We start from the raw sequence: 26,730 nt of genomic DNA on the forward strand, positions 1-26,730 counted from the left end.
TTAAAAAATTCCCATTCCACCTTAAATATACAGGTGCCAGAATGTAAGTGCTGCTGTAATTAAGGTGGAATGGAGAATTCAAACAAAAAGAGTTCTGAATAAGAAGCAAACTTAACAATGATAATGATAACTTGAAACAACATTTAGCTCCATTTCTGCCAGGCCTGCTGGGCTCATGCTAGAAAGCAATAATGACACAGGTTTGTTTATGTATTGTTTAGTTTATTTTTTTACTATTTTGCACAATAAAAATATTTCAGATTTACTTTGTTTGGTAAAATAATAAGCCACTGTTAACCTACATAGAGACCGTGTAATCATCTTAAATGGTTTTAATTGAAGGGGAAAAGTGTAATTATATCATACTATAAATTTCTAACCATACCACCCACTAGCACCGTGTAATGTAGTGTATCACAATAATGATAAATATCACCACCCCTGGTTGGCAGTGGATTTCAGTAATATCAGGCCAACCTGTGTTGGAACAGGATGTTCACCCTTCAGGAGGCCACATTTTCAATGACAGTACTATCTGTCTTATTGCCACAAATGTGTTCATAGTGTGCTTTTCTTGCTTGATGCTCATTTCTGAAGAGAAATAATTAGATTCAGATGTTTTATGCTGATTTGTTGATGAAGAAAATGCGAACACACTAATGTTCCTGTTCACACTCTCACAGGAATGACTGATGGATGACATCCCACTTAGCACCATCACTCTTCCAAGGAGCTGACTCAATTACTGCAGTTGGTTAATGACGTTATTATACCTTCACGCTGTGCTGCCTGGCTGCGTTGTGCAAAACCAGACCAGCAGAACCTTCTAGATTTCTTCTGAAACTGCACGAGGCTTCTAGATTGTGGTTGTGGTAAAAGTCACTTCTTGTATTATTCATATTGTCTAAATGTCAGGACACATCAGGAGTTCATCCTCTGCCAATGTCACCTGAGCATACCACAGCTGAATAGCTGAATTGTGTCCACTGTAGGCCTGCATTGAACAGAGGAGTAGCGTAGATGAAGTTGTGGTGAGGAACACAAACCCTGAGGTTAGCCAAATTTCCCCATTAAAAAAAAAACATATACAGGCCTGTGTTGTCATAGGTTTGACTGTTGTAGCAATTCATCATGAGGGCATTTCTAGAGGAGTTTCAGGGCGGTTGGGACCGTATGGATGTGGTAATTATGCAATTTAGTAGACTTGGCTTCAGCTGATCGAGGTGCTCACATTAAGATCTCTATCTGCAGCTTATTTTCCTACAAACATTCTGTGAGTCAGCAAGATGGCTGCTTTGATAGGACTAAATGGGCTATTTGTCTCCCGTGTGATCTCTCCTCCTTAATGCCTAGAGCGGAGAGAAATATGGAAATTCCATTCACTTTGTTCTGAGTGGGAAGCAAAGCTGTTTTTTTCATCTCACTGCTGTGAAGATAAAGGATTAAAAGGAGATGTGCCTTTGTCACTCTTCAGTCACTGTCAAGTGCCAGCAGATATGCCATGTGAGGTGCAGGCAGGTGTTATATCACTAAACAGGATATAGTGGAGCTTGTTTTGATATGATTGTCTGTGCTGTGTCTGTGGTTGGTGTGACGCATGGGAATGCTTCAAAATTCAGACATCCTGCATTCTTACATTCAGCATCTCTTTGAGTCAGAGGCTTGCGTTGGACGCAATAGAGCTCAGTTTTCTAACTCTGGCAGCTTATTTATAGACTCTCCTGGGGTATTCCCACTTTTGCTGCAATAAAACGGGTCAATTTTAAGACAAGCTTGAGCAAGATCTCCTTCCTCGCACTGTTCTGTTGTATCCAACAAGTTAAGGACTGTAGATTTATCATTTAAAGAGACGGCACACCAATTTACATACTCCACTGGGCTTTACTGTGTTTGAGTTGAACCTGATTGACCAGCCTTTGTTACATTGCAGTATAAGGATCAGTGATAAGTAAAGCTTTCAGAATAATGCTTTTAAAAAGTTGGCACAACTGCACATTAATAAATGTCATTTTAAAGTTATTTACAACTGTTGAAACTGATTGCACAAGACATTGTGAATTCATATTTGTCTTTAACTTTAAATTTTACCACCTGGCTTGGCAATATGAATCAGCATAACTGTGACTTAGAATGACTTTTTCATTGTTTTTGAAATGCTGCTGACCTGGTCATTACACCAGGCAGATCTTTGGTTGTCTTCTTTATGATGCAGTATGCTGCTCAGTCTTTCTTGTCAGAATAAGAGTCAATTTGTTATTGGTTGTGCCATGTGACATTTGAGGAAATCAGAATTTATGGACAGAAGTCTTTCCATGAGTTCAATACTTTTAAAGCTTCTCTATTTTGCAACTTATTGTGATTTAAAAGGCTTCAAACATAAAATGATGCCAAACTTTTTTTATTTGGACTGCATTACCCTTTTTATTAGAATACTAAAGCTGCATATATGGTTGAACATTTGCACCACTTGACTTTGGGAGGCATAAATACCTAAAATGCATTTTATTTTGAGACACTTAAATGTATTCACACAAAGTGAGTGTCAAAGAATAATGTGTTTATGCCATGTATTTATTAAATTCTTTAATACATTATCAATGGACTTAGACACATCATATTAATGACCCACAAATGGATACTGTCACAGTAGAAAAAAAATACATCAACACTTGGACAGACCAGCACTGTGTATTTTGTCCTTTAGTGATTTTGTTAGAACATTCCATGACACTGGAATCACAGGAAACAAATGATCATGCTTTGTGCCTTTCATTTAGTTATTGAATCCATCTCTACATTTTTAAATGTAAATGTGTTTGAATGTTGAGAAATGCATACAAGAATATGTGCAGCATATCGCTCATGCTATCATATCTAACTCTTAACGTCTGTCAGCAGTTATAATGGAAGTCTATTAACTAAGACATTTGTGATCGTCTTTCTGTACACATTGATCTAATATTCAATTAAATTCCAAGTCAGCTAGAGCGAGCATAATCAAGTGGGCATAATCCATGTCCAAACAGTGCTACATTCTCAGTCACAATCCAAATGAGTGCTCAAATACTGCATGGGCCCAGGAGCCCACCCTGGCTCTGGGGGGAAAGGATGAGGAAGTTGAAGTGAGCTGCAGAACATCAGCTTGCTTAAAGGGTAGAAAACAGGAACCCTGTGGCGAGGATGGGGGTCGTACTTCTCAGCGAAGCCTGGTAACATGTCTTAACTTAGCCAGTGAGTATTTTTGGTGAGAGAGAGATTTAACTGTAAAACCTGTAATTGTGCTTGTCTCAGCCATCTCTGCAATGATGTCACTTTGTGGTAAGGAAGAGGGGAGTTCACTTGGCTTGTCTGGGCCAGTATGAGTGAAGCACCAGTGATTTCCTTGCCTTTTTTTTCCCTCCTTCTCATATGTGTGGAATCTGTTTTGTCCTGCTCACTACCTTCAGCAGGCAGTCTAGTCAGTAGTTTGTTGGTTCTCACAGTTCTGATAGGGGCCAATGAGCTGGTCACTTTTTGCAGATAACCCCAAATAACCATGGCTTTGTAACGTCAACCAAATTATCTACAAAGTTTGCAGTTAAGGTTTCTCAAAGACTGTTTATTATGTCGTTTGTCTTCATTGCTCCTGGGAATCGAAATTCAGTTTCCAAAAGGTGTAGGGGCAAATCACATTGGGTATTAAAACCTGTCAAAAAATGGTTTTAAACCGCTAACTGAGTGTAATACATCAAACCTAATGAAACGTATGACAATGTATTAGATTCATCTCAGTCAAGAAATCTGCAGTTTTCTTCTGTTCATCATCTCAGGCCAGATGCACCACAGTCGCACAGTACAGCAGGAGCTGTTTACAACAAGCATGCATCAGTCACAGTTGTAACCAGCTAACTTATTACTTTTGCAAGAGGACTGTGAAGTTAGTCTGAAGTTAGGCTGCAGCTAGCTTTTAGAATGACTGTGCTGTGCTAAACAGCTGAAAACTATTTGCAGAGACAGCTCTGGAAATCTTGAGCCCTGTTTACTTTGTAATACTAAAAACTACTTGATTTGGATATGTTCTGTTGAGATCTAAGGATCTTTGCCTTACGTGGTGATAGTGATTTTCAGAAAAGCCTGTTCCAAACCCCTGTGAAATTAACACTTTATTAAGACTTAGCAGAAATTGAACATTGCTAGACACAAAGTAGCAGAAAATGTCATCAGAAGATAAAAGTTGTCTTCTAAGGTGGTCAGCACATTTTTGGTAACTCAGGATTTGTCTAACTCTCATGCCTTGTTTATTGTTGGGACAGTAAACAGGTTAACAGGTAACAGAAGCAGATAATGTAGAGTAATCCAAGTTTCTGTATTAAAGTATTAGAGTATTGATTTGGTATCTGTATCACATTCAATCAGCTGGTCTCATGCCCAGCAACAGTGCTGAAAAATGATACCCCACCTTAGTCTTCCTGAAGGCCGTTTTTGTAAATTACCTTATTGTTCTCTAACATTGTGTGGTGTTATTTTTTTTCATAAATCATGAACAGACAAAAGGCATACCTGTCCTCAACATTTGCCCCTGGCTTATGTACATATGTCATGGTAGGAATATTCCACACAGTAGATACCATAATCACAACAAATGCCCAGTATTGATGTTGCCTGACTGTAGCTCATACTGTACTTCATGAAGTGAAATAACTTTGTCAGAGTATATTCATGTAGCCAATGTCAGTATATTTATACAGCTTTTTATCTTTGCTCTAAAGCTCATGCTTGCAATCCACTCTGGGTTATTTAAGTAGCTTAGGCCAGTGTTTTCTATCTTTTTTCTATCCCCTTTTTGCCATCTGCTTTGAAATTAATGGCCATCATGTTGAAAACTAGGCTAAATCCAGAGTGAAAGCTTTTCTGTTTCTCTCCTTTTTAAAGACATTCAGAAGTACTGGAGGCTGTGCCCTGCCAGACATACACATCACAGAAATACTAACCCTCTCCTAAACCATAGGCCACTCCCTGTGTTCACACAGTGTATTGATATCACCCCTGGAAGCTCAACTGTAATAATGTAATAATAATGAAGGTGTATGTGTTGTGTGTGCTGTTAAAGGGTTTTGATGCTGTGTCATATTTCGATTTGTTTTTTTTCCTTTCCTCGCCTTGTTGTCTGCTAGCTTTTTGGTGTCAGGGTGTGTCTGCTTTGAATTCGCTCGTGTAGAACATGACAAAGGGAATCGGGGTGTGCTTCTTTAGGCGGCTCTCAAACACAAAATTTGCTTCACTTTAGCAGCTGTGTCCCTGAAGGCTTCGGGGATCATTTCCATTCCGTGCCCTCGTTGTGCCCTGCCATATCACAGCACTGCCAGATAAAAGCAGTCCCTTTTAGTCTGGCTGCTTGTCTTAATTGAGCTGCGGTGTCAGAGGGGTAAGAGATGTCCCCATCTTCCTCCGCTCCAGATTCTGCTGCCACATATGCAAAGACATCATGCTTTCATCTGATGTTTCCCTGGTAGATTCTTTCTCTCTCTGTCTGCCTGGTTACATTTCTGATTATCTGCAGAATCTAGTTCATAATAAGGCCTGTCTAGAAAAGTGATGAAAGCCTGACTGTAGCTGTAGATCGGCGGCCGCTAGCTGGAGTGGAGCTGCGGTGCTCTTGCCCTCCCCCAACACCCTACCACCCTGCCCTCCTCCTCCTCCTTCTGCCTTCCTCTGGAGGGATCAGTGACGGAGAGCTGCTTTTTGATCCTGCCAGCTCATGCTCTCGTTCGCCATATCTGCCTGACAAAGCTCTCCCTCCTTTCGTCTACTCAATAAGAGATGAGCTTCTTCCCCTGGCACGCTTTTTGCTCCTGACTCCTTCGCTTTTCTTTGATACAACAGAAGGGTGTTAGAGATTTAAGGAAAGTTAATTCAATTACACTGCAGGGTAGATAAAGAGGGCATGCAAGCCCAGGTTAGAGGCACTGAGAAATTGTTTGTTTATTTGTTTGTTTGATATGATGTTGTCACACAGAACGAGGTTAAGCCTGCCCTGACCAGAGGTGCCTGAGTCTTTCAGCCTGCCGCGCTCCCTCCCTCTACACCAGCTGCTTTGATCTCCAGTCATTAATTCCAGCAGGCATTGCCAAAAAGCTCTCTGATGAAATCTCGATGAAAAGTATAAACAGGAAGTGTGCGTCATATGCATTGCCGTTAGACTGGGGACCACATGCTCATGGAACGAGGGAAAGTGAGCCTTGTTACATATAATAGGATGAGATGCTTGATGAGATCAGTTGACCTTTTTAACCGGCATGCTCAAGTGTAAATTAAGTTTTGGCGTTAATTAGACAAACTTCTAAGCGAAGCCGGTCTCGGGCTAAGTGGGCCAAGTGTGCATTCTTTTAAATCTCTGCTGGGTGATCCTGGGTGACTTAGCTAAGAAAAGTTCCTCAGCAAACTTTCTTCTGCTAAGACAAGCCACCCACACAACTGCCTAGGCTCCGAATGAAAAGGGAGGATATGAAGAGCACTTCTAAATTCAGACATTATCTCCACAAAGCCTAATTATTACTGCAAAAAAATGTATGTAGAGCAACCGTAACCATAAGCCTTATGCATAGTTTTTCTTTCACCTCTGCCAACACTTATCTTTAAAATGCATTTTTGTTTGGTCCACTAAAAAAAGCTCAGACCCACAGAAAAGCAGAAGATATTTGACAGAACTTTGCATGAGCCAGGTTACCAGCTAGTGCTGCAATCAGATATTTATTCCCATTATAATTAAGATAATTGCTTTTTTGTTATTTTTGTGCAGAAGTGACTTCCTTGTCTTGCAGCCCAAAATGTATGCCTTATTTCGTATTCACAGTTTTTTTTTAATAAATACTGCAGTCTGTAGTAATTGGACAGTGACTCCGGCATTCATTTTAAAGAATCCATATCCTACAATTTTCTTGAGATCCACTTATGGTTACTTATTTGTATGGCTTTAAGTGACAAAAACAGGTGTAATTCATTTTTATATGATGCCAACTATAGTACTGAGCATGTAATCACCATAACCACACAGGTTTTTGACTTAACTTGTTTTGTTTTTCTGTAAGAGCACATCTCACTGAAGTGAAATTTTATAATAATAACGAAAACAAAAATAATAGAATTGTATTATGAGCAATTTTCTGGGTGCTCATGGACACTGACACAAAGGCGTTTAAGGAAAAGACATACGCCTACTTACATATGAAAATGTCAAAGAATAAACGTGTACTAATAATAATAATAATAAAAAAACAGTAAAGACAATGCAATTAAAACCAAAGCAGAAACTCCTGCATTTCTCCAGTGCAACGTTCACACTTGCAGGTAGTTCCTCTGCGCTGCTCCTTTTATACTGGCTGTGCACAGCAAGCAGCAGAAGTGGGCATGCGTACATAATATGCAATTGTAAGCTTCAAGTCCATTTTTCTCACTTGCTGTTCATCCTGCATGCCACTAGAAGCATGTACAGAACACGTATGCGACATTCTTAACTTGCCACTGCTGTGTAATAAAGCGTTGCAGAAACATTTCCTTTGAACCCCCATCATAACCGCTCTGTTTGGTTCTGAAGTCATAGTTTGCATCTGATAGATTGTCTCTTAACATGAGAACCAAATAAGTGTCTTTGCTAGTAAAGCAGGTCATGAAGCTGGTAAATCAGAATAAAGACATCAAGAAATGAGTGTGCCAAAATCAACTGTAGATGTAGCAAACAACCTGGCAGACAGAAGACCAAAGTGTATGGCTCAAGGATAATTTCAGTCATAAGGAAAAACATTTAACAGTTCAAGAATGTTATTCAGGATTTATTACTAGGGATATCAATACAACTTTTTTCAGTATGAGTACCTGTTTGTAAAACTTGCCAATACTGATACCATTTTGAGTAACCTATATAGAATTAAGTAGTTGTTAGTGCCAGTGACTGCAATTTACCTTAACAGTTAAATCATTCAAATCTGGCTGCTTTTAATAGCACTTATGTACAGCTGTAAATAAAGTATGTTTCAGTTTTGATCCTCTTCTGTCTCTTTCAGTAACAATCTCTGTAGCACAGTGGCAGTAATCACATCTGAGGCTAATGCATCTGAGGAACTCACTTTTAGTGTTGAGTCTTTTTGGCTGCTTGGCTGGTTGAGCTGTAGTTGAATGTCCTCTAAAGTCTAGCATACACTGCGATTTTAGAAATCTTCGGTGTTTGTTGGTGACTTGCAGTGTACGTTTGAATAGACTGTTGTGTACGGACAAAGCCTACGACTTACACACTAAAACTGTATGAAAATGCTTAGTCCGATTGACATGCTAGGTGAAATGCAGCCTCTAGAGACAGCTCTGTCTACGGACAATTATCAGTAAAGCTGTTTCATTCACAATAACACGCTGCACGTCCGAGTACTGAGCAAACACACTGAGAAACTGAGCAGCTTTGCTAACTTGTGCCACACTATGCACTGAAACTAAAACCAGGCGGTGACGTACACGGGTAGGACAGTAGAGTCTCTTTACTGCCACTTTTTTGCAAAGACAGTTTAAAAAATTAATGCATTCACGTTTGTATCTCACAATTCTATTTAAACAGAGTAAAGTCAGAAAATATGGACTTTAGTACAACAAATGCTGACTTTTTTGCCTCCGTTTCGTTAGTCTGCGTGTCTTCACCCCTATTGGGGTAGTGGTTGTGATTGTAGTTGTGTGTGTTTAAAATTGGGCTCAAATCACACTGTGCATGCATGGCGGGAATGTGCCGAGTTGGAATGTTTAAAGTGACTAATGACTTTGCATCCGACTTCCATGCTGTCAGCAACACTCCTTTCTGCAAGCAGACTCTTGTTCACTGCCAGCTTGAGTTGTTTGTTCATCAGGATGGTAGTGTACGCTAGGCTTGCCTCACATGGTATCAGGTGGTATCTGATGTTGGTCTTTGTGCAATTTTATGAATGAGTACGAGTAAATGAGCACACTGTCAGGCTAATACCTGATACCAGTATTGATATTGATACTTCCCTGTTTGTTACTAGATGCAAAACAATGGTAAGCCTGAAGAACAGTAAGGCCAGTCTTGAGCTTGCTAGAATGTGCGTGTGAAAGCTTTTAGAATTCAGGGACAAAGGTTCATCTGTACCCGAGCGACAGAATGAGGAAACAGTGCCGAAAAAAAGAAAATATTCATGATCCGTGGAATACAACCTCATCAGTGAAACATGGTGGCTCAGGCAGCCAGTAGAACCAACTCATTTGTCTTTGTTGATGATGTGACTGTAGACATCAGCATCAGGATGAATTCTGATGTGTAGAGAAGCATCTCGACTGCTCAGATCCAAACAGAGGTCTCAAAACTCTGCTTGGTGCTTCATCTTGCAGTAGAGTGACCCAAACCATACTACTGTGGGGTTTTTCAGGACCAAAATATGGAATGTTCTTGACAATCTCAAACAAATCACCTGACCTGAGTACTGTCAAGTGTGCATTTCACGCAGTGAAGACAAGAATGAAGACAGAAGGCCCACAAAACAAGCTGGATATGGCAGCATTAAAAGACCTTTTTAAAGTCCACTTTTGATTGTGTGAGTTTATTTACTACATTGTTATTTATTTTGATGAGGAAAATTTGTTTTTTCATGATATGGGCCATGATAAGACTCATCATCCGGCAATATGTTTACTTATCTGTGGTCACATATTTCAGAGACATTGTTTGCGAAAGTTTTACATTAAATGTGGTGTTAAGATTAGATGTTATTTAGGATTTCATAAATATGCTGTTTTTTTATTTTGTTGGTTCTCATTTTGAAGGACGTCAGCAATAGACTCCTGATACTAATGCACATGTAGAGTGTCTTATGTGTAGGCCAACAATGCAATGACACCCTTGGCCAAGAAACAACTGGTCAGTCGTTTTTCAGTTGCTTGTGGTCACCTGAAGTGGTGGCCCTTTGTATGCAGAAGACTGTGATTCCTGTATGGTTCACCCGATGCAGATGTAAGTATACTTGAATTAAATATGACATTCTGCGCTGTAACCTCAGTCATAGTTTCATTTCAAATGCAGAGTGCAGAGCCAAAACAACAAAATGGTCACTATACAATTACTTAAAGATTGTACTGCATGTATTATTATTTAGCAGATAATCTGTAGTGATTTACATAGTCCTGATGTATTTATCATGGCCTCACCTGTACTCTGTCTGCTGCTCAGTAGGTAGCGTAAATGTTATCATCAGTGATTGAGTAATTATTTATCTCTGCTATGAAGGTGATTATTTAAATGATGCTTTGCATGCAGGCCCCAGAGTCAGATGAGTAATTAAGGGGCTGTTTTCCATGGTAATGACATTAGCCATCTCTGAAGTAATCACAGAGAGAATGGCAGAGTACTAACAGCTGCACACTTCTACACACACACACACACACACACACACACACACACACACACACACACACACACACGCAGTGTGACAAGACTTAAGCTGTCCCTTTACTCCTCTATTCAGAAGTGCTTAATTTGTGTACGTAAGTAATCAAGTAATCTTTTGTTCCACATTTTATGGAACATTTGATGTTTTGTACAGTACTGTGCAAAACTCAGAGACCACTTTTCATTTATTTAGTTTCCAGTCTAAACGGCCATTAAGTTATTCATTTTTACGTGTCAGGAGAAAAAAAAAACAGAAAGCATTTAGCAGAAAATTACTTCAACGACTAAACTGAATTTGCAGTATTTAGCCTAGTGGGTCAACCCTTTACCTTTATTACAGCTTCCGTCCTTTTTAGGAGACTTGTTTTTAGTTTTTATAGAAATTTGCAAGGATGATTCACACCTGCAAAGTTTGGTCTTAGAAGCTGGTTGAGTTTTCTCCTTTTCCCAGAAGTCCCAGTTTCATTCAGTGATGCTGAGGTCTGGGCTCTGGGGTGGCCAGTCAGTTGTTATGAGATCACCAGCAGTTTCTTTGTTTTGCAAATGTTCTTCTTTTTTGTCTATTTTCTTTTCTCAGTAAGAGCTTCCTGACAGCTACACATCCTTTTAGACTCATAGCGTTGTCTTCTCACAGTAGAAGAATGGACAGAAACACCTGTGGATTTTTTCTGATCTTTTCAAAAGCGAGAGTGAAGCTTGATTTGCTCCTTACTCTGACAGATTACTTTTTTAATTATTAAGTGATGTTATCTGATGGTGACAGTATTGGTGGTCTACCAGGTCTTGCACAGATGTTGGGGGTTTCCCATTTTTTTCTGTATCTTTTTGAAATCCATATTTGTTTTTAAACTTCTGTTTTTTTCCACTTATTTTCCTTTAACTTTCGACTTCCTTATGGAAGTTGTTTATTTTATATCTAAACTCCTCAAAAAATATCTCCTAAAAATGAAAAACATCAATTTAATGGCCATTTTGACTGGAAGTTAAGTAAATAAAGGGTGTTCACTGACTTGTGCACAGTGCTGTAAAAAGAATGCTTGTGTAAGTTGTACTGATTTTTGTTTGAAATCATTGCTTTGTTCTCTCAAGTGGTTGCAGTCTACTCTCTTTGATGTTATCATTGTTTTTGTTGTATTTTGCTGCTCTTGAATTGTAGGATTTGTTATTATAGCTGTGTTATGTCACATGAGTAATACACAAAGAAAGTAGAGAAACATCTTGCTTGCCTGTTGATCTCATATAACAGGCATAGACGAATGCAGCGAGGCAAATGCACTGAGCAAATATTTATGGGCAGTTTAGTGCTGTAGAGCATGTAGTGATTTGCATGGCAGGATCAAATAAACACTGTTAATGGTACCGTTGTAATCCTCTGCGTTGCTTTTCAAACCACATCGTAGTTATTTATCTAGTAAACAGCAAACGGCAAAGATTAGTGGCTGGGAATTCTCTTGTGTGCCTACGGCAGGTCTTTGCAGGCCCCGGAGAAGGAAGGGAGGGTGAGGGAGTTGAGGCTAGCGGGGAGAATCTAAAGCAGGAATTCAGTCAGCGCTCTGAGCCATGACTGGAGGGAGACATGCAGGAAAAGATGGATGCAGCTCTCGGCTCTCCAAGCCTGCTGTCATAAATAACCTGCCCATTGATCCGCTGTAGTCTCTCGCTCTCTGCAGGCCCTCTCCCCACATTCATCAGGCTGGGAGCTGATGTGTTTGCCCGCTGCTTTTAGCTGCCGATTACTCAGCCACCCCACCTTCACCTCCCCACGATCCGTCACCAAGCGCGCAAAATGGGGCTCATTATAACGGCTGGGAGTAATTCTGAGGTCGTCTTGGCCGGGGTGGACTCATCATCTTCTGGAGCGTCCTCGGGCTGCACAGAGGGGCCAGGATCACTATGACATTCTCAATCCCAGGAGTCTGGAGGGAATTGGCAATATCTTATGGTTATCATGAGAAATTATATTACAGTATACTTTATTACATGTTGGATATCGTCAGTGAATAACTGCATATATCCATAAAAATACACATTTAGACCAACTATAAAGAGCCTGTTAATAATTTAGTCCACAGCATCTGCATGAATTGTGTGTATCTACAAGTAGCGGATTTAATATTATGTCTTGTGAAAATATCTTGGAGTATCACAATGTTATATTTTTGTCAATTCGCTCAGCCTTACAAGTTGTAGACTTCAAGATTTCAGTTCCAAATCCACAGTGATGGAGCTGGATAGAAAGTAGAAAGCAGAGATCTTCGATCCTCATTTGAAGTGCAGGCTGGTTAGTGTCTGAAATACAAACTAACTGTGAAACAGAGCTGTTTAGGTCACTGGAACGCAGGCCCCTGTGGAGAACCTGATGACTGCATCATGTGGATATGAGCAGAGTGAATCATACTGCTGGCGAATTCAATACTACTGCCGTTCAGGACAGAGGCTTAGCAACTACAGGGCAAGCACCTGCGTGCCGGAACAGAAAAAGGAAACAGAGCCATCCAAAAATGTGGTCACTTGCACTTTTTGCTGTTTTGAGAGCCCATAGGAAATGCAATAATTTATGACTGGTACATTTAGAGCTTGGTCAGGCTTGAGGGTCAGCAAGTATGGGAAGTTACAACTCAGATACAACTAAGGTGGTAATAATAGATTTCTACTCCTTTTTGTTTTCTTCTGCCTCTCTTCAGAAGCTGAATCCTGTAGGCTTTCATTCATGTTTCACTCTCTAGACTGGACCCTGAACTGATGTTGCTGAGTGGTTGTGCCAGAGAGAACATACATTTATTCATTGTCACTGAAAAGGGCTTGATCAGTCTGCTACTACAGGGCCACATAGTACACATGTTGATACAAAGCCACAGTAAGCTGGCTCTATCTGGCCAGTTCAGGTCTGGCTGTGCCATCAGAGTGTAAAATCCCTGGACTTTATAGCTATTGCCTCTTTCTATTATCCTTAAGAGCCCAGTCTTTGTTCCCCAGTGCAGGGATCTTCTGGTTCAATTGGCAGAGAACTGCTAAGACCTTTCTGCTTTGTCACAAAGCCTCTTTCTCTTTTCCCTCTCTCTCTCTCTCTCTTTCTGCCATCTACAAACACACACACACACACACACACACACACACACACACACACACACGCATATATACAGTCTCTCTTTTTGAGAGGCTTGTCTTTCAGAGTCCTTGTGTGCACTGGTTTTTTAACAGGTTTGCTGTAGAGAATATCTGCATAGTGGACTGTGGGTGGTTGTATTTATTATATTTTACTTACTTCACACCACCTCCAAGGCCGTTTTTTCTGCAATGGTTTATTTAAGAATTCAGAGTAAAAGCAGAAAAGTGTAATTCCCTAATTAGATCTATGTACGAAAATTCAGTACTGAGTAAATTACTTAGTACTGTGGTAAAATACCACAGAGCATCAAAAAATTCCATATCATTCAGTACCAAATTAAATACCTAAGTAGTCAGTATTATCAGTAAGCATGTTAGTTCAAAAATATAGACTGATGATTGGCTAGGAGTTGGGTGGTATGAAGTTGTTTATGTTATAATAATGTAATGTTATATTAGTATTACGCTTTATCACATCTGAATGGCCAAATAAACACATTTCACCCATTTACATTTTAGAGGGACTCACTGATTGGTGGTATGGGGGCTGTCTGATAAGAGGTGCTCATAGAAATAGGGGAAAAATCAGAGCCAAGAGCTTCACACACCACAGAACTTTGGATTTCAAATACCAGTCACTCACATTTTCATTCTCAAATATCCTCTTAACAGATGTCACTTTACCAAGGATGCCCTGCTAACGAAGCTCTCCTTAGCTTGGAAAAACGCAACCGTCCCAAACACTACAGAACACAGATTCGATTTCGGCTTACTGTCATTCCAGCGCCAGTCACTCGACTTTTGCTCCCTCAGACATTACTTTTTATCATCTACACTTGTTTCAGCTGAGCACCAAATAGTCAGGATGAAGCCTGTACTGTGGTGTGTAGAATTGTTTAGGCCGGCTCACTAAGCTAACGTTAAAGTTAGTTGATCAGGCTACAGATCCAAACACCATGGATCTGGTTTAATTTTGTGTTTCTGTCCCTTCAGTGCCAATTGTTCGACTTCACTTCCTCAGATTTGAATCTGAACTTGTGTCGGTGCTTTAGTTAGCCAGAATAAAACATTTTCTGTGGTGAGCATAGCTGTTGTCATGCTAGCTATACTTCCTCTCTAGTTAGCAGCACCGTTTAACATTTAGCAGTTGGTAGATAGATGGATTGACATTTATCGATGGCTTGAAAATCATAGTCTGTTTACTTATTAGGTGACCATGTCAGGAAATGAATGTTTTTGATTATGTTTGATTTTGAAATAATATAGACAACAAAACATAACAAAAACAGCATGAATGCCTTTATGTGGCTTATTTCAATTTCACATCAAACCACTCTGAATGACTTTGTTTACATTTCAGAGGTTGAATCCTTCAGAAATTTTGAAAAAAATAGTGCAATTTCACTTTAAGATGGCTCTCTGTGCTTTAGGCTTTAATAGTAGTCTTTAAGGTGAATGGGTTTGATTTTAAGATAGACAGATGGTTTTCCTATAGGGTGCTTTGCAATTGATTCAATAACGACATGGACGGGTTGCTGTGATATGCTCAGCTTTTAGATAATGCTATCAGATTACCATATTGCATAGCAGCATGCATTATTCATCTTGTGTCTGCCTCCCCAATTAGTCGAAGTGGAACCTTTCTCCAGAGAAGGTTTAACATCTGTGCGACCCGGAAATCTTTGAGGAGATTTGGGCTAATCAGCCCAGAGACATTCTGAGGCCCTTGGAATTAGCGGGATCTCAGGAGCATGGTTTCTGTGAGTGTGTGTGTTTGTTTGCTTCTGTGTGTGTGTGTGTGTGTGTGTGTGTGCGTGCCCTGGTCCATCCAGAGTGCAATTGTCCTCTGGGGAAAAGTTGCTGTATTGAAGAGGAGGATCAGAGGGAGATGGTGCCCTGACAAAACGCCACCGCCATGTCTCACAGCAGGTGGTGCCCTGTCTCAGAGACACACACACACAGACACACATACACCTTCTGACACAATCACAGCGCTCTTTCGGGTACTGACTTTCTCAAAATGTTTTGTAGTTTTTCTCAAAGTGTTTTCCTGTTGTCAGTATGCTTTTACATATTCTACATGATGTGTCGCAACCCAAGTCTGTCTCTGTATGTCTGCTTTTGCCGAAAGCCACGCCGGCTTTTGTGTGGTTTGTTGTTGCGATGGGGGTTGAGTGGGTGCACTCGTCTTCTCCGCCTTTTATTCCTGCCTCTCGGGAGACGTGTAGCGATTCAGTCCCGAGACACGGCAGCGTAACCTCAGGTGCCTGCCTTGCCCTGACAAGTGATTTGCTTCACCCACTGACTCACTGTCTGTCTGTCCGCCTTTCTGACTGCCTTGCAGTCCTCATGTCTGTCTCTCTGCTTGGTTATTTGAAGCTTTGTTTTAGTGTCAGACTGTTTGACTGACAGTTTGGCTCTTCGACTCTTTTGGGAGCAGTTCACTGAGTTCAGTCCAGCAGCATCAACTGATTCTCTTCGTCTCACCTTCTTTACTCCTACTTTTTATCCAGCTCAGACACAACAACCTTCCCTAAGGACTCCATGCTCTCTCGTACCTCATTTTTTCCTTTTCTGCTGTATTCTTCTCCTTTTGTCTTTGCTCCTCCCTCCCTTCACCTGCTTCCTTTTGTTTTTTTTTCAATTTTGGGTTTATTAGAAAGTACTCTCAGGGTTTATTTGTAAACTCCCTATTAAAACCAGTAGGGAAGCGATGCCTGTAAGGAGGGTGTACCTCCAGAGGAGAAAGGTAATGCATTATTCTTTGTGTGAGCATGGCACTGCCACAGGATAGACTGTCAGGGGATGACAGGTCTTTGTTACCAGTTTTCTTTCCTCTGCTGTTCAACCATGCACTCTCCCTCTACCTCTCTGCCTTGTTTCCTTTCTGCCTTTTTTTCCCAGATTCTTTGGATTTTCTTGGAAAGGGAGGAGGGGAACTCTGCTTTTGCCAAACCTGCAGCTTGTGTGGAGCATGTAGGCACATCTCTCCATGTAGTCTTTTTTGCAGGATAAATAAAGAGAACTTCAGATATGTGCATCCTCACCCAAAACCCGAGGATTCACTCAAACTCCTGCTAGGATAAAGAACTGCTCTGATACCTCTTTTAGGTACATTTAGGTCCTCAGTGCGGAACCACCTGCCTGCTAAGATCAGATAACCCACAGGCTGCTTCCTAAATTTGGTGCCTATGTTTTTTTTATTGAACACTATTTTTTGTAAATCATAAAATAACAGAACAGGACACTTGAAAATTTCTAAATAGTAGCCTTTTCTCTTTAATTGGAAATAACGACTCAATCAGCTTCTACACAACAACAGCTACAGTTTCAGCAAGTGATGCCTTTTTAAACCTGCCTTAAAGAGACAGGAAGCATTGTGTTCAAAAACAGTAAATATAAGCTTTTTTTGTTAGACGAGTGACTAGGAATCATTAGTATTGATTTGTCAGTTGTTGGTGACGTATCTCACTCTTTTGTGTGCTTAGCAGAAAGGTTGGCATTTTTTTTCAGCTGAAACGTGTTAGTCTTATAGAAGCAGCTCCTTATGGTGATGTGGTAATGCATTTGATTGACAACTAGGTAAATGCGAACGGTTAAGACCATGGCAGTTGATAAACTTTTTGAAACTGGCATGTTTAATAGAAAATAGAAATATTTAAGAAATTAAAAACATTTTTCTAACAAAACACACAAATAAACACACAAATTGGAGGAATCTAGAATGCAATGCAATACAATTCAATTCACTGTCTTTGAAAACTGAGTTTTAAGCTTTAAAAAAAGTGATTTAAAACGTGCTAGAAGACTGTTTTTTAGTTGCGATGTCAGACAACAGTGTGAAGAAGTGCGCTTGAGAGAGTTTGAAAGGGCAATGTCTGAAAGCCCCCTCATCTGTAGTGGTGTGTCTCTTGCAAACAATCAAGTCTGCCCTTTCCTGAGTGTCTGATTTAATTTGGAAAATGGCAAAACCTGAATTATGCATACGAAACATAAATAGCGATGGTGCATAAGATCACCATTTGGAACCACAAAAAGCTGTAAACTTCTTAAAACTTTTGCTCAAAAAAGACCAACATTCTCAACTGTTACAGTGAAATTAAGATTGATGTAGTATAAGATTGATTTTACACTGTCAGAAAAAAAAAAGGTCTTACATGCGCCTTACAAGTTTGACCAAAACCCAAGCTGCAGGAAGTTATTTATTTTGCTTGAATAGGGTTATGGAATGTGCCAATTGCACAAGGGAACGGGGCAGTCTACGAGTTGGAGTGTGTTTTCACGGTCAGCGGATGCAGAGCAGGCTGAGTTTTTAGCACTCAGTGATCAGTGAGAGGCAGAGAGAGAACCACTGGGGGTCACACACACATGAATTATGACAACAGGCCTGTACACAGCTTGGGACAGTGTCCAGATAGAGTTCAGAGAAGGTTCACCAAATGCAGCCGCAATGTAGCTCCAAATGAAGCTCCTCTTTGGAGACGTGTAGGCGTTAATTGGCCAAAAAAATATAAACGTGATGTCATTGTAATATTCATTGTAAATGGTTTGTGAAAAGGCCATAGCTGTTGTATGGCTCTAGATTATCTTTTATATCCATCCACATCCCGTATCTTGATGCTTCGCAGAATGTAGCCAGTCATCTGTGACAGTGCAGGTCTTTATCTAGTCTGATGTAGAAGCTGTTGTGACTAAAGAGCAGTGATTGCATTGTTGTATGCTTTTGTGTACTGAATAGGCCTAATGGTTTATCTTGCACACATGCCTTATTATACAGTGCATAGTGTGACAGTGTAAGTGACATAACATTTGCAGCTCGGGCTGCTGGGTTACTGGTACTGGTGTGTATTATGAATAACAATGTATCACCACTCCTTTGTTAAGGTTCACACTGAGCGAGTGAGCTGCTTGCCACTGTGTTAACAATAGTGTCTGTGATTAGGGCTGAAATAATGTTACCATGATCATTAAATTGTTGAATTAAAGCCCCTCTGTTCTGAACTCATTTATGCATTGGTATATTGAAGAGCCCAGTGGTACATCTTGAGTTTATTGTACAAATCCCACCCACAGTAACAGCAGTGAAGGGTGTTTTTCTATTATTTCTTTTGTTGCTACTGAGACATGTACAATCAAACCGTAGCTAGAGCCTAAATTGAGCATGTACTCTCCAATTAATCAAATTTACAGAACGACAATTCAGTGGAATGCTGATCTTAACAGGACTGTAAGATGTTAAAGTTTTGCTCATATATGTAAGTGTGGTGTTATACTTTGCTGCTCTGAAATGTGACGGCCTTAGGCTGCAACATTAAAGATGTGACTGAGAAGGCAGAGATAATGTGGCTTTTATTGCTAAACAGATTAATCTGTTGTGACACCCAGAAATACATAAAATGTATTTTTCTGACAAACCAATGTTGCCACATTATGCGCTGAAAAGGGAAAAACTCCCGTAGAAGTCTCCATCAGCATCCAGTGTTGTGCTGGTTAGCTGTAGTTTTTGCTCAACAGCTCATCTGAGTCTCCATTATGCTACTCATCCAGCACAAAAACCTACCAATTTCTCTTGGCTGTTTTTGAATAATAAAACGTGTTTTGAAATGTATAACTCTGTGATGCTACTTTTTTGGGCAACACCTGTGCTGCCACAGCGCATAATGCACTAGTACTACTACGTTTGATGACTGCCTTTAAAAACTCTGGGCACAGTGATTTTATTGAATGTTTCATATACTGTACTGCACTTAATTCAATTAAATAGGACTAAAAATGCTCTCTTTGTAATAAAGCAAGCAGTTGATCAGTGTTCTCTACAGACAGTAACACAGTACTGATAAAATATAGTCAGGTTGCCCATCTCTTGCTGCATCTTTGCCATGAAGGAGCTAACCTAGACACGTATACTGTATATCTGCATGCCTTGGTTGGCTAATCTATTACTGTAGGCTGGTGGGTTGGTAGACAGAGCCGGAACTGAGCTACAGCAATTCTTAAAGCACTCAGTGAGTCTCGGCTGATGCTGGCTTATCATGCGTGCTCTGCTTCACCAAGCCAGGTGATGGCCAGCATAATCACTGGGTGAGATCTGGCAGTGCTTAATCACCCATACAGGAAAGAGGAAATGAGAAGACTGTCAGTTGCCTCCAGGAAATTAAATCTGCTCCACATACTAAAAGAGAGTGTAGCAAGCTCACTTTACTTTTTACTAACAAATGCAGTTGAATGAATGCACAAAGTCAAGAGCAGTAGTGCCACAAAGACCCTACTGATGTACTCTCTTTCTCTCTCCTTTACCTAGTTCCTGTGTCTAAAGAACATCCGCACGTTCCTCAAGGTGTGCCATGACAAATTTGGACTGAGAAACAGCGAGCTCTTTGATCCCTTCGACCTGTTTGATGTCAGGGACTTCGGGAAGGTGAGTTATGTGACTTGTGTTGATCGGCAGCATTCTTTTGGGGCAAATGAGGTGCCTCTACAGTAATAACACTCACATCCTCATAGGTAAACCACATGCCCTGCTGTTCCCTTTATAAACAGAGGTTAACCTGTGAGTGACTGCTCTGCACTGGCTGGCAAGCATCAGCTTTGTCTATTCTTATACACACACACTCACTCAATGCTAAGGGTCTAATGAAAGCAAGAGCAATGCTCAGCTGGTTCTACTTGTATGACGTTATTACACCAGTCGTATTTCTTGCCCTGTGCATTGAATGTACATGTGAGTTTTCAGTCCAACACTTCAGGGTCAGCAGTATCGTGTGTGTGTCAGTAAATATCTGTGTCAGCATCCATACGATGTGTGTGTGTGTGTGTGTGTGTGTGTGTGTGTGTGTGTGTGTGTGTCATATGAGCTCCTGTAGTGATATGGGGGTGGGTAGGAGTTAGGGCTGTAATAATTAGTCGACTTTGATTAATTATAAAAAAAAAAAAAAGTTGACATGGATTTTTATAATTGGTGTTGTCATTTACTTAATGAAAAAATAGTTAAATGACACCACATAATGTTAATGTGTGCCAATTCTGACAGAATTCAGTGTACTCTAAACAAACGAGAGCAGTGTGGCTTCTGTTGTTCAGTTCCACCGAAGTTGGCCCGAATTACCATGGCAACAGACCACAGTGACTGAAAAACCGGTCATTCATTCATGGCTTTAAAAAAACAATAAAAAACAATAATTTTTTATTTATTTCATGGAAATCCTAGCAAAACACAAGTATTCCCACACGTGAACATAACTTGTAAACATGTAGAGTGATGTAATATTCTTCTACATTAAGATCAAATTTTATAGATGACACTGATGCAGGAACGTGGCTGCTGAGCTGCGCTGGCTGAACAAGCGTTGAGTGTGGCACGGGGCTGTGTAACACTGAGGCAGCCTATATTCATATGAATCACATTTCAACCACCATTATAAGATGACATCATAAAACTGTGTTCATCTTTGTTAGTTCTGAAAGTCCATGCTACCCTTAATCTACACTTGCTCTGGCAACCTGTGGGGCCTTGCCCTACTGACCTACACCTCTTCCTCCTTTTATTGGAGTGTTTGGTCAGAAGACCAAAAAATTCTGCCAATAGTGAGTTGGTTTCAAAACATAATATCACTGCAGCCATCTGTAACCATTTGGATTTTAAACTGAACGATGAAAGAGCCATTAACATACCCATTAACATACCCTTTTTCTTTAAGAAAATCCCTGTCAAATACAGGAATACGTAACATCTGCGACAGCTCTTAAAACACAATCACCCCCACGGCTTCTCCCAGTTAGTACTGTGTAGGAGTGTAACAATTCTCCAAATTCACGGTTCAATTATGACCTGATTTCTGAGCCACAGTTTGGTTCATACCTCTTTTTTTTGTTATTTGGTGGGGGTGAATAAGAAAAAACAAGGAAAAAAATCTGGGTTTTATTAAATCAGCAACATTTTGGAACACAAAAGAGCAGAACACTGTATACAGCTTGTATACAGCTTACCCTAACGTTAAATAGAATAATGGTTTCATGATGTGTTGTAGTGTTAATTGAACAATGAAAAATGAGTTTTGTTAAATTAGTAACATAATAAAAGCTCAACAGGCTGCACCGGCATCAGGTTGGGGGTGGTGGGGGCTTGATGGGAAGGGTAGTATCCGAAACCGTGATACGAGACCGTGGACGTTTGTAACGTGTTTTCAGTCTCAGTTTCGCAATTGTTATGCCTCTCATACTGTGTCATCCTCAGGAGAGGCACATCAGGTCACTATTAGAAGCATTTACCAAAGCAAGTAAGTACAGTAAGAACAAAGTCGAAAACCTTAGTCATTTTGGCATAGAGAGCAATATTAACATCTGTCTTTATATTGTTCATTTCTGGTTTAACCGTTTCGCCCAATAAAAGTATTTCAGATTTACTAAGTTGTTAAATGTGATTCTTATTAAAAGTGAAGGGACATCCAGAATAATAGTTATTGTTAATCTACAAAAAAGGATACTTAAGCATCCAAAATGGTTTTATATTTAAAAAATACATTAATACACTGTACTGTGATATATATCGAAACTGTCAGTAATCTTAATTATACCAAGATCGTCCATATACCCATATATACCCATATCTTCCACTAATATAAACACATGCAAATAAAAATTATTATTCTGTTTGTTTGTTTATTTAGTTTTGTTTTCGTAGTTATGTGAAGTTAAATTAATCTACCCTGTTCTTTAGTGTTCTTCTCTTTAGTGTTCCAAATTGTTGATAATGAAACCCAGATTTTTTTTCCCCCTTTTTTTTCATATTCACCCCCCACCCCACCTCCCCATCAAACAAAAAAAAAACCCCAAATGAACCAAACTGTGGCTCAAAATCAAGATCTGAACCGAACTACAGATTTGGAGAATCGTTACACCCCTACTTACAAAACTAAAAAATATACTGTCCTAAATTTACAAGCATTCCACTTGTTCATGCCAGTCATGAACAAAGTAGTGTTTAATACTGAAACCTTTAGTCAGTGATGCATGAACTGTCTCTCAGGCAGAAATGCCCCTCTCAGAATCATATAAATTGTGACAAAAAATGAGAAACAGATAAATGATTAAATATATGCTAAACAGGAATGACGATACGTTGAAAAGTAAAAAGAGCCTGTAAATAATAAATGTAGTCATCCAAAAAGAGACATTAGTAAATAATTGAAATCTTTCTTTTTTATTTCTTGCATTCAGTCACACTTTTGATTCTGCAACAGTTTCAGCTGAGAAATAAGTTTAACGTGAACAAAAGGCTAGTCAATAGATTAAGTAATCATTAGTTGCAGCCCTTGTAGAAGAATGTCTTCGTACATGATTGTTCCGTTGATGAGGCCTTGCTGGTTCTGTGACATGTTTACATTTTCATGGCTTTGCGTTCTTGGAGTGGATTGTTTTTGCTGTATGGGATGTGACTGCACTAGTTAAAGTCTTCAGTCATGTTCTGTATATGAGGATATGATCACCGAGACATGGCTGGGAAAATCACTTTCATGAGATAAATCTCACTGAACTTGCGTGGATATTTAGCCTAATGAATCTGCTTAGTCAGAGAGCGAGAGAGAGAGGGAAAGGGAAAGCAGTGGGAAATGAAGGAGGGAGGGGCAGGGAAAGAAAGATTAATCCTTTTGGCAGACGGTAGACTTTAACAGATAATGCAGGGGACGACGTATGAGAGTCAATGAGCTCACGGAAAACAATATTAAAATCCTCCACCACGCTGAATCAATCTCGTGCACCCTCCACATGTCAATGCGAAAATTGCGTTTGCGTTGACTCGAAGGTGACGGGCTTGTCTTGGCATTGATTTTCCATTAAAGGCAAGCAACACATTATAATATATTGAAGTGGGCAGCTCAGCACTAATGTGCCTTACATTCAAATCATTTGCCTTTCTCTCGTCGGAGAAAAATGAAGCTAGTCTGTATTCATGACTAAATGATAGACAGCACTTCTAATTCGTCAATACGGTGTTGAACTTTTAGCCTGAGTAGTAATGCATCTCATTGGGCACTCATATTTCATGTGACATAAGGAAATAATTAGCTGTGATCTAGTTTACCCTTGTCCTGAATAATAAAGATGATCTTGCAGATGGCTCATCTGGTCTGGTAAGTCTTTAACAATAAGCTTGTGCTGTGGTGTCACAAAACAACCACGTCTTTAAGATGCACAAAAGTAATTATATTTGGCTCTCAATTTTCTTAATATAATTTTTTTTTAATGTGTAACATTAGTCCATGTCCTGAATCAGCCCTGATTTGTTATCTGGTCTCAGGACATTCTGTAGCAGGGCGAGAACTTTATTTCTTACCAGTGGTTGTGCTTGATAACTAAAGCCATGCAGAACCCTTCCAAGCATGGACTGCCTTCCTTCACAAAACATGAACAGCGCAGATCAGTTTAACAAAAAAAAGGACAATGCTTAGCTACACTAATAGTAGATTTAGAGCTACTTCACATGAAATCTTTAGCTGCTTTATTATTTTAGTAAATGTTGTAATTTAGGGTGCCTTTAGATTTGACAGGTATGGTTCAATTAAAACAAATCTCGTTAGTCTGTTGGTGTGATTCATCACAGCAAATGAGAATGTTGCCATCCGAACTCTGGTGCGCACCACATGAGCAGACCAAGACCCCCTGAGCAGGTCGAACTCCGGTGTGGTTTGTTCAAAGCTTGAATGCAGTACAGACCAAATATGTCTAAACGGACAAAGAATAGAAAGAATGATCATGTCTTCTCTGGGTGTTTTTTTATTATAATGTTCTGGTGCTGTTTTGACACATACATGTGTTTTATTATCTCTTCGTAAGCTCTGAATCGGTAATTATAGAATGGATAGTTTCGGTTTTAAAACGAGACTGAGGCATGTGTGAGGTCATTATAAAATACTCAGGATACGCATTTGACTGCATGCATAAATTAAATTATGTATTAGTAAATTATGTATTAAGGCGTCAGGGTTTCTCCGTTTTGAAAAAGCAGTAGGCCACTCAAGGCTGTTAGAGGGATTTTACCCTGCTTTGCAACATGTAAACCATGGTAATGCAAGGAGGCTTATTGCTCTAATGTCACAAGACAGATAAAACAAGACATAAAACCAGCAAGCCCAGATAGAACAGAGAACAGCATGATTCAGAAGGTTTGGATGTAATTACAGTTATTGTAAAAATCTGCCCAGTTTGCTATGACCTTTCACTTATATGACTTCTTTGTTTACATCTTTTGGTTCGATGTTAAATATGTTGGTGTGATCGCAAAGCAAACCAGAACTAAAATGCAACAGTGTGTCACTGCGTCTGTTTTTGCCTGGACCAAAGGAAACGAACTACAAGTATGAAGGCACCCTTATAAGCTGAAACATACGCTGTTTTATTAAACCTAGAGCAGAAACGACCAAACAGTACCAAAATGTACCAAACTATACCACAAACAAATTTAGCTTACATCAGTGGTCTCCAATGGAGAGCTGCCGTCCTGCAGAGTCTAATTCCAACCACAATTTGCCACACCTGCTCCAGCTAATTAACTTCTTCAGAAGTTCATGATTGGCTGGATCAGATGCACCAGTGTTAGGTGAGGGGATGGTTAGCATGTTAGATTGAAGGACAGTAGCTCTCCATAGGGACATTTGGAGACCACAGGCTTACATGTTTCTGACCCGATAGCATGCGCTTTCCCGAGTTTAAGTGGGCACGGTAGGTAGTATTGGTGTCGGACTTGCCTTCCCACCACGGTAGTATCATCAAACATCTGTTTATTTTTTAATTCTATTTTTAGCTATTAAGAACATATTCTCATTTACAACGTGATGGTTAGGGGATGCGATCAAACAAGTATATTGTGATCTCACAAGCCTAATGCATACCTAAAGCTACCAGGAGCATTGCATGCTTTAAACGTCTTTCTCTTGGCTCTAGACCCTCAACCTCATCCAGCTACATAATGACTCGCTGTGAATCACCCCACTCTGTCTAGAGAGGGCCATGCATCGTGTCCAGGGAGTTAAAGGCAAATCTATCCATTAATGTAAAAAATATACCTCCCCATACACATCTGCTGCTTCCAAGCCCAGCATTTCTTTTTTTAATTATGCTCTTTCTCCTGGGTAAAGGAGAGGCACTTCCCCCTCCTGGAGGTGCAGGTAATTTTAGTCTAGAAACAGATGGATCCCAACTTACCTCCTCCTCTCTCCTTCTTTTCATACTTCAGCACCTCAAATTGGAGCACAGAGCCAAGCTCTGTCCCCTCTTGCGCCACCATACCGCCCCCCCTCTGCCATTCCAGCAGCCTCTGGGACACAACCCATAATGCTCACAGATGGACCAGAATTCACCTCATCATTCTATATTCATCATGATATTCACTGCGCATGAACATGGTGTTCTCCAGGGGACGCTTTCAGTTAAATGTGCTGTCAAATCGAAGCTGGCTCGATTTTTCTTCTAGCTCTTAATTAGACTCGGAACGAGCGTCGCTATCATTTAAATGAACATGGCAATCACTTTATTTTATGATGCTGCGATGATCATGGCAATGAGGCTACATCTGTTAGTCGTCTGGTTGTGTTGGAATGATTTGCAGTGCTGGATTCAGACTGGGTGAAGAATGGACTCATAATTACACACTTTGTCAGTGGGTTTTAACTGAAAACCATCATTTCTGATAATAAATAAATTGTCACATAATAATAAGTCTTTGCTTTTAATCCAGACCCTGTTTTCAGAAAAATTTAAGCTGCTTTTCTCTGAAAGAGATAGAGGGGAAGGGTAAAAGACTTCTGTATTCTGATTTGAAATGAGTTTTTTCACAGGAAAAGCCATCTTCTTTTCTCTTTTAATTCCCCAGTGAAACTTGGGGAGTAATGCTTTTTCTATGCTTTTATTTTTTCTATTACATTTATGTATGTTGAATTTCTTTGGGGTGAAACGCTGTTAGCTTTTAAGAGCATACTGGTGATGACATTGCTGTTATACGAAATCTGATTGACCTGCAATGCTTTGTTCAATGTTGTCATAATTAGCCCTTGTCTCTATGCAAAGAGAGGTCTCGTCCCAGTGGGTTCACATGGGCGTGCCCTAAATTAGCAGTAGGTTGAAGACAGACAGAGGTGGGGTCAGCAAAATTATCTTTTGATTGACAACGCTGTGGTGCTGGTCTATGGAGACCCAAGGAGTCAAGCATA

General features: G+C 40.0%; 1 protein-coding gene across 4 annotated transcripts in view; it reads left to right on the forward strand.

The window, feature by feature from the left end:
* The window catches only part of vav2 (vav 2 guanine nucleotide exchange factor), a 208,275-nt gene that overhangs the window by 36,672 nt on the left and 144,873 nt on the right, over positions 1-26,730 (forward strand). For all 4 annotated transcript variants that reach the window (XM_036587586.1, XM_036587588.1, XM_036587587.1 and 1 more), the window contains exon 2: positions 19,827-19,943. In XM_036587586.1, coding sequence (XP_036443479.1) covers positions 19,827-19,943 — 117 coding nt within the window. The remainder of the gene's footprint in view (positions 1-19,826; positions 19,944-26,730) is intronic.

The sequence above is a fragment of the Colossoma macropomum genome, unplaced genomic scaffold (genome assembly GCF_904425465.1).
Source record: "Colossoma macropomum unplaced genomic scaffold, Colossoma_macropomum, whole genome shotgun sequence".
Lineage (NCBI taxonomy): Eukaryota > Metazoa > Chordata > Actinopteri > Characiformes > Serrasalmidae > Colossoma > Colossoma macropomum.